The sequence below is a fragment of the Neoarius graeffei genome, chromosome 13 (genome assembly GCF_027579695.1).
Source record: "Neoarius graeffei isolate fNeoGra1 chromosome 13, fNeoGra1.pri, whole genome shotgun sequence".
Taxonomy (NCBI): domain Eukaryota; kingdom Metazoa; phylum Chordata; class Actinopteri; order Siluriformes; family Ariidae; genus Neoarius; species Neoarius graeffei.
Window position 1 is genome coordinate 58122427 of NC_083581.1, and position 9226 is coordinate 58131652.

Consider the following 9226-nt stretch of genomic DNA (forward strand, 5'->3'; position numbering starts at 1 on the left):
CATGAACAAAGGAGCTTTCTGAGGACCTCAGAAAAAGCATTGTTGATGCTCATCTGGCTGGAAAAGGTTACAAAACCATCTGTAAAGAGTTTGGATTCCACCAATCCACAGTCAGACAGATTGTGTGCAAATGGAGGAAATTCAAGACCATTGTTACCCTCCCCAGGAGTGGTCAACCAACAAAGATCACTCCAAGAGCAAGGCGTGAAATAATTGGCAAGGTCACAAAGGACCCCAGGGTAACTTCTAAGCAACTGAAGGCCTCTCTCACATTGGCTAATGTTCATGTTCATGAGTCCACCATCAGGAGAACAGTGAACAACAATGGTGTGCATGGCAGGGTTGCAAGGAGAAAGACACTGCTCTCCAAAAAGAACATTGCTGCTCATCTGCAGTTTGCTAAAGATAATGTGGACAAGCCAGAAGGCTATTGGAAAAATGTTTTGTGGGCGGATGAGACCAGAATAGAACTTTTTGGTTTAAATGAGAAGCGTTATGTTTGGAGAAAGGAAAACACTGCATTCCAGCATAAGAACCTTATCCCATCTGTGAAACATGGTGGTGGTAGTATCATGGTTTGGGCCTGTTTTGCTGCATCTGGGCCAGGACGGCTTGCCATCATTGATGGAACAATGAATTCTGAATTATACCCGCGAATTCTAAAGGAAGATGTCAGGACATCTGTCCATGAACTGAATCTCAAGAGAAGGTAGTTCATGCAGCAAGACAACGACCCTAAGCACACAAGTCGTTCTACCAAAGAATGGTTAAAGAAGAATAAAGTTAATGTTTTGGAATGGCCAAGTCAAAGTCCTGACCTTAATCCAATCGAAATGTTGTGGAAGGACCTGAAGCGAGCAGTTCATGTGAGGAAACTCACCAACATCCCAGAGTTGAAGGTGTTCTGTATGGAGGAATGGGCTAAAATTCCTTCAAGCCAGTGTGCAGGACTAATCAACAGTTACCGGAAACGTTTAGTTGAAGTTATTGCTGCACAAGGGGGTCACACCAGATACTGAAAGCAAAGGTTCACATACTTTTGCCACTCACAGATATGTAATATTGGATAATTTTCCTCAGTAAATATAATATTGAGGAAGTATAATATTTTTGTCTCATTTGTTTAACTGGATTCTCTTAATCTACTTTTAGGACTTGTGTGAAAATCTGATGATGTTTTAGGTCATATTAATGCAGAAATATAGAAAATTCTAAAGGGTTCACAAACTTTCAAGCACCACTGTATATATTAGTCTGAGAGATGCAGGCAGCCCTCCGCCATCATCCGTCAAATGTTAATCTGAATGTTCGAGTTTGTATTAGATCATAAACATATTGTTGTATTTAGGATTACTCCTAATTCTTTCATGACTAAATGTCTGGAGTCTGTTTTACTACATCCGCTTTGTTTTATGGATAGATTTCTTCTTGGCTGAAGTCCACTGTTCAGCTGCTATGGATCTGGATGTAGTGACCTTATTTGCCACTGCTGTGGGGACACTTGCTGTTCCACTTCTGCTTTTCATGGCAACCTTTATGCTGTGGCCTTCATTACTCATCAAAGTTTATTTCTGGTAAATAAACACATTGCACTATTCGCTTATTTTTCTTTTGTAAACTTACAAGTACATTCATCAGTAATAGTAATATTCATTTGTATTTTGCTGATCTTGCATGCTACCTTTCACACACACCTTTAATATTACACTAGGTTAAATCTGGCACCCTTTAAGGATTATTTGACTTATTTCTCACCGGAAAGTCTTACATATGATCTATGTAATACCTGACTATAAAAGTTTTCCAGTTCAGCAAAGGTTTTAAGTTGAAACTATTTTTCAAAGCCAAAACTCTTAATCATTCAAATAACCAAAATATATTTAGTAACCAAGAATAGAGCAGTTGGGAGAGGGTTTTTTCCCCCTAAAGATAACTGTAGAATAGAAAACTGTGCAGAAATGCAACACTCTTAGATACAACCTTAAAAAATGGGCTCTGGAATAATTGGATAATTGATTCTTAGCTGCTTAAAAGTGCTCTACTTGGAAGTCTCTGTTGTAGGGTCTACATTAAGGGTTTTCCTAGAAGGACAACCAAAACATATTCATCTATGTTTAACACCTCTCTTACACTCTTAAATCTAGAACCCATCAAGGTTCTTCTTAGAACCTGTAGTGTTTCACAGATTGTTTCATGTATAACTATTTATACTGGTCAGAAAATTCTCAGTTTAAGAACTCCTAACTCTCCAAACCATGCAGTTATATATATTTTTTCTCTCGAAGATTGTATGTGTACGTATATGTGTTTTGAGATGGATTTTGAATGACTGTTTTGTATTTAATTAATTTTACTGAAGGGCAGCACAGTGGTGTAGTGGTTAGCACTGTCGCCTCACAGCAAGAAAGTCCTGGGTTCGAGCCCAGTGGCCGGCGAGGGCCTTTTTGTGTGGAGTTTGCATGTTCTCCTCATGTCTGTGTGGGTTTCCTCCGGGTGCTCCGGTTTCCCCCAAAGACATGCAAGATTAGGTTAATTGGTGGCTCTAAATTGACCGTAGGTGTGAATGTGAGTGTGAATGGTTGTTTGTCTCTGTGTGTCAGCCCTGCGATGATCTGGCGACTTGTCCAGGGTGTACCCTGCCTCTCGCCCATAGTCAGCTGGGATAGGCTCCAGCCTGCTTGCGACCCTGTAGGACAGGATAAGTGGCGATGGATGGATGGATAATTTTACTGAACCTTTTTTTACTGTAATTTTTTCTCATGAATAGTAACTATTTCTAATGTTGTGTTCATTTATGTAACATAGTTTGAACATTTATTTAAGATCAAACTGTCATTTAAAAAAGTTATTATTATTATTATTATTATTATTATATTTTTGCTGGCTAGGTACTGGAGGAGCACCCTGGGTCTGCAGGTGTACCATGCTGATTGCGGAGGATATCGGTTCTGTTACTCTTCCAGAGGGAGGCCTAGTGTCAGGCCATCCATCCTCATGCTGCACGATTTTTCTGCACACAAAGACACTTGGCTGTCTTTGATTAAGGTGTGGCATGCAGACTTGCTTCTTTCCTGAGAACAAAGAATCAAGTGAATATGACTTTGTTCCATATTGTGTACAGTACCTTCCAAAGCATCTACACTTTCTGTGCGTGGACATGCCAGGGCATGAGGGAACAACACGTACCAGTGCAGATGACTACTCTATCCAGGGACAGGTTAGGAGAATACGTCAGGTAGGAATGTTGGAATTAGCGTTTTTGTTACAGCTTTTATAATAAATGAATTAGAACTTTAAGACAAGGGGGAAATGTTTGTCATTCTCATTAAGGAGCAAATATAAATGATGTATAGGGGATTGAATTGCACTGAATCAATATCAGGTAAAAGACATTTAATATTTTGTGCTGGGACAATATACGGACAGTACCCGTACAGTACAAAAGTTTGGACACCCCTATTCATTCATAGGTTTTTCTGCATTTTGACTATTTTCTACATTGTAGAACAAGACTGAAGACATCAAAACTATGAAATAACATCTGGAACATATATGGAATTATTATACATACAGGACACTTTTTCCATGGAATAAAAACATATATTCTACTCCCATCTAATGGGTTTCATTCATTTGGTATGATACCGTGCAATACTGCTTACACTACATGTATTACGCTGTATTACATAATAGAGAATGAGTGTTGAATACGGTTTACAATATTGCATGGTTGTCAAGACAACATGATGTCACACGTCAGAGCTGATGCAAATATTCAATGAGTTTTCTGCTGTGCATGCGCAGAAGCACTTCTGTGTTCATAGGGAAAGAGAAAGGCGAGTTGAACACCCAAAAGATTACCAAAACTTCATTAGATATTCTTCATGCATATTTACAAGAGAAAAACATACCAACTGGCACCGAAAAACTGGAAAAGAGAGTGTGTATGTATACTACTACTACTACTAATAATAATAATAGGGCGGCACGGTGGTGTAGTGGTTAGCGCTGTCGCCTCACAGCAAGAAGGTCCTGGGTTCGAGCCCCGGGGCCGGCGAGGGCCTTTCTGTGTGGAGTTTGCATGTTCTCCCCGTGTCCGCGTGGGTTTCCTCCGGATGCTCCGGTTTCCCCCACAGTCCAAAGACATGCAGGTTAGGTTAACTGGTGGCTCTAAATTGACCGTAGGTGTGAATGTGAGTGTGAATGGTTGTCTGTGTCTATGTGTCAGCCCTGTGATGACCTGGCGACTTGTCCAGGGTGTACCCCGCCTTTCGCCCGCAGTCAGCTGGGATTGGCTCCAGCTTGCCTGCGACCCTGTAGAAGGATAAAGCGGCTAGAGATAATGAGATGAGAATGAGATAATAATAATATTGGCTGGCATTTTTTGTGATATATCAGATATATTCCATTCAGCTAGCATGATATTGAACTCGTCTTCGATTCGTTCAATATCATGTTAGTTGCATGGAACATATCTGATATACCATGAAAAAAAGCCAGCCACTATTATTTAAGTATGTGATAAACAAAAAAGTGTTAAAAACAAAACCTGTTTCATATTTGAGATTCTTCAAAGTGGCCAGCGTTTACCTTGACATTTTGCACACTATTGGCATTAATGGACTAGATTCTTATAAATGCATTTGAGATCAAATAGTAAATAATAAAAAATACAGCAAATAGCCCTATTTCACAACTGTAGTAATCCATATGTCAAGAACCGCTCAACTAAGTAAAGAGAAACGACATCCATCATTACAGGGTTAGTCAAAATTATGTTAACACTTAAATGGTAGAAACCATTTATTCACAAAACACACATCATATGTGCAAGATGATTTACAGGATGGTCTCAACCTGTTTGCCACTGTGTTCAACACACAAAAACCAGCAAGCAACATTACCATTTAAAGCCCAGACACACATTTCACGGAGAATAGATGATACCACAGTCCTTATTCTGTCCTTGAGGTCATTGATATCATGAAATTTCCTGCTATCCTTCACCATATCCCATAACCAGAAATCACAGGACGTCAAATCAGGGTAGTGTGGAGGCCACAGCAATGGTCCACCATGACCTATCCACCGACCTGGAAATGTGTGGTCGAGATATGGTCCATGGCGTATGTCTATCTGCAAGAGAAAAATAATCCATTAGTGTAAACATAATTTTGACTAACCCTGTACTTTAAGACATAAAGTGTCTTTTAATTTATAGGTGCATCAAAACTTTTGACTGGTACTGTATGTATTAAAATTTTATTAAAGCATATGGTGTCATCAACTATTCTGGAAAACTGTATTATATGGATCGGCCAGATATATCGTTTTCATACAAGGATTGAAGCTAGTTTACTTGCTCCTTCAATTCAGTTTTTTGGATGTGGACACTGACTCTGGTAGGTTGAATTAACACTTCAGTGTCGAGAACGTAAACATAATTTATCTGCACAGTTTGCTGTTATCTCTAAGTTTGTAGAAACTATTCATCTGAACCGGAAACCATTTCACTTGGTGGGCACCTCAATGGGAGGAAATGTAGCGGGAGTGTATGCAGCCTACTATCCATCTGACCTCTGTAGTCTGACTCTCATCTGTCCAACGGGTTAGTCTATACCAGGTTTATTTCTGACAATATATAATGCACATATGTAATACTTCATCAAGTAGTAGATCTAGACAAGAACAATAATTCTCATTCAGATTGGGCAATATCCTATAAATATTTTATAGGCATTATAAATTGGCATAGAAAATAACTTTAGAAAATTACTTTATGATATTACACATTGAGAGCTACTTACAATACTGCCTTTGCTTACTTTTTTTTTTTTTTTACTGTACAGCTCTTAAATTATATTAGATATTGGATAAGGAATGTATTATTCTTACATGTTCCACCCCTTCAGGTGTAAAGTACCCTTCCAAAACCAAATTCGATAACCACATGCATGAGCTGGAGCTCAGTGAGTACACGCTTGGCATCCCTCTCATCCCTTCTACGCCCCAAGAGATGGAGGACATGCTGAAGCTCTGCTCCCATGTACGCTTCAAAGTCCCCCAACAGGTACATATTTCCTCGATTTCAAGGGTGAACTTGATGCGTGTTTGGTTTGATATTCTGTTCAAATATGCCTCATGTACTACCATTTACTATATTTTTAGATTCTTCAAGGACTGGTGGATGTACGACTTCCACACAATGACTTTTATCATAAAGGTCAGTGTGAATGCAGTCTTTAGTCTTTGCTTCCTCGTGTCTCATAGTTCTTGTGGTATTTGAATATGTATGTTTATATAGTTACATAATGCCCCTGTTTCTAATTTTTAAAAACATTTCCTAGTGTTTGTGGAGATTATGAAGGAGAAGTCTAAATATGCCCTGCATGAACACATGCACCTGATAACCACCCCTCTTCAAGTCATCTGGGGAAAGCAAGACCAGGTCGGTGTGAACATGAAGTGCACGTGAAGTGGTTTGCAATGTCAGAAATTCTACTTTTGAATTAAGGGTGTGAGAGTTTACCCAGATAAGAACATAGCATAATAGAAGAGTCTGAAATAGTTATACTGTAAAAGTCATGCTATACCAGGATAGATGGTGTCACAAAAATGTTACTTCAGTGTTGTAGAAATAACATGGTATTTCCACCAGGCTTGTAGTACTCGAGTCCAAGACTTGGACTCGAGTCTGACTCATGCCCTAATTTTAAGGACTCGTGACTTGACATGGACTTGAGCACTGATGACTTGGACTTGGACTCGGACTCGTGCATTAACTGCATTCGGACTCGTAAACTGGAGACGAGGACTCTGATTTTTGCAACATGCCATAATAATTTGGCATAAGATATTTATATCTACATTAATTTTTGTACTAATTTTGTGCAAGAGTGTCACACCTGCATGCCTTGACACGTGCATCAGATAGACTCTCAGGCACGCTCCGGACAGCGCATGCACCAAGTGGACTCTCACGCACACACTGTAAACGACTCGCACCTACACAGGATTAAGGCACAAACAGCGCAACCATATAAAAACTGTGAAAACGCACTTACTTTGCAAAGTATTGAGTTGCGTTGCTGACACATTACCGAGCCTTACTTCCTCGTTTGGTTTCCTGAATCTGATTTCCTGTTTCTCATCTTCAATTCTGCCAAGTCTACGATAGCTTGTTTGCGCCTCGCTTGACCTATTGCCTGTTTCACTGTTTTACGATTTTGCCTGCCGTTCTGGATTGTTTACCTGTCTTCACTTGTATTAATAAGTACACCTTCTGCACTGGCGGCACGGTGGTGTAGTGGTTAGCGCTGTTGCCTCACAGCAAGAAGGTCTAGGTTCGAGCCCCGTGGCTGGCGAGGGCCTTTCTGTGCGGAGTTTGCATGTTCTCCCCGTGTCTGCGTGGGTTTCCTCCGGGTGCTCCGGTTTCCCCTACAGTCCAAAGACATGCAGGTTAGATTAACTGGTGACTCTAAATTGACCGTAGGTGTGAATGTGAGTGTGAATGGTTGTCTGTGTCTATGTGTCCGCCTTGTGATGACCTGGCGACTTGTCCAGGGTGTACCCCGCCTTTCGCCCGTAGTCAGCTGGGATAGGCTCCAGCTTGCCTGCGACCCTGTAGAACAGGATAAAGCGGCTAGAAATAATGAGATGAGATGAGACCTTCTGCACTTACATCCGTCTCCCAACCATCTCTGACAGAATACTTCGCACTCCCTGACAAAGAGAATGCACAGTCACCTATTCATACGTCATGTTCAGGAACAAACTAATGTTAATGGTGCTGAAACAGCCACCATCAAATGGTGCGGTTGGAGCCTTGTTCTTGGACTCGACTTGGACTCGACTCAGCTCAATGATGGACTCGACTTGAAATTTTTTTAATGACTTGGACTTGACTCGGACTTGAACACTGGGGACTCGAGACTGGACTCAAACTTGAGGTTTAGTGACTCGACGACAACACTGATTTCCACAATGGTTTAATAAACTAATAAAGGCTAATAGCAATTACTATAATTATCATTAATTTATGGCATTCGGCAGACACCCTTATTCTCAGCAACTTACAGAACTGCTTTGAAGTCTCTATTAGTAAATACATCCTGATACTCGTTCGTTAAGTCACAGACTAAGAATACCATCAGTCTAAAACTCTACTGGGGAGGTAATATAGTAAGAAAAGCACACAGACAATAAAATTTATTTTTAATTAAAGTGCTAATTTAAATACTTTAGGAAGAGGTAGGTCTTTAGACATCGTTTGAAGACATTCAGTAACTCAGCTGTTTGGTCATCTCAGGGAAGTTCATACTACTACCTAGGTGCCAGAACAGAGAAGAGTCTTGATGCATGCCTTCCTTATACCATGAGAGATGGTGGGACTAGTTGAGCAGTGCTTGGTCTTTGCCTTAGCTGAACTGATTTAATATTGGCACTGCAGTGGTTCATTTATTTATTGTCACCCTCTTTGAAATTATGTATTCAGAAGCAGTCATTATGACACTTAAAATCCAACTTAGATATAATTTCACCTAATTAGATATAATTATGGGCGGCACGGTGGTGTAGTGGTTAGCGCTGTCGCCTCACAGCAAGAAGGTCCTGGGTTCGAGCCCTGGGGCCGGCGAGGGCCTTCCTGTGCGGAGTTTGCATGTTCTCCCCGTGTCCGCGTGGGTTTCCTCCGGGTGCTCCGGTTTCCCCCACAGTCCAAAGACATGCAGGTTAGGTTAACTGGTGACTAAATTGACCGTAGGTGTGAGTGTGAATGGTTGTCTGTGTCTATGTGTCAGCCCTGTGATGACCTGGCGACTTGTCCAGGGTGTACCCCGCCTTTCGCCCGTAGTCACCTGGGATAGGCTCCAGCTTGCCTGCGACCCTGTAGAAGGATAAAGCGGCTAGAGATAATGAGATGAGATGAGATATAATTATCCTTAAACTGTGATATTGGGTTATACATTTAGTTCACTATACCACCCAACCTCTATGTTATAAACCCATAAATACACCTACACACCTTTTTTGAGATTCTGTGCAGGTAGTAGATGTGTCTGGGGCATATTTGTTGGCTGAGGCTCTGCCAAGCTGTCGTGTGGACCTGTTGGAGAATTGCGGCCATTCTGTAGTGATGGAGCGACCCCGACACACTGCCAAACTGATCTTAGACTTTATCGTCTCTCAGCAGAGCTTCCCAAGTACAACTACCAAGAAGAAATTCTAA

At 40.9% G+C, this 9226-nt stretch overlaps 1 protein-coding gene across 1 annotated transcript; it reads left to right on the forward strand.

The window, feature by feature from the left end:
* The first annotated feature begins 1452 nt into the window (after nt 1-1452).
* On the forward strand, nt 1453-9226 carry abhd6b (abhydrolase domain containing 6, acylglycerol lipase b). The gene is made up of 8 exons (XM_060936929.1): nt 1453-1574; nt 2889-3045; nt 3122-3235; nt 5476-5608; nt 5913-6070; nt 6169-6223; nt 6348-6448; nt 9044-9226. Exons 1-8 carry the CDS (start codon nt 1456-1458, stop codon nt 9224-9226), a joined length of 1020 nt encoding a protein of 339 aa, XP_060792912.1. The 5' UTR covers nt 1453-1455.

Bases quoted from the DNA above. Each gene is read 5' to 3' on its own strand.
- abhd6b (XM_060936929.1), top strand. From the start codon at position 1,456: ATGGATCTGGATGTAGTGACCTTATTTGCCACTGCTGTGGGGACACTT. The intron at 3,046-3,121 runs GTGTGGCATGCA...TATTGTGTACAG, and splicing joins CTTGGCTGTCTTTGATTAAG to TACCTTCCAAAGCATCTACA. The intron at 5,609-5,912 runs GTTAGTCTATAC...CCACCCCTTCAG, and splicing joins GACTCTCATCTGTCCAACGG to GTGTAAAGTACCCTTCCAAA.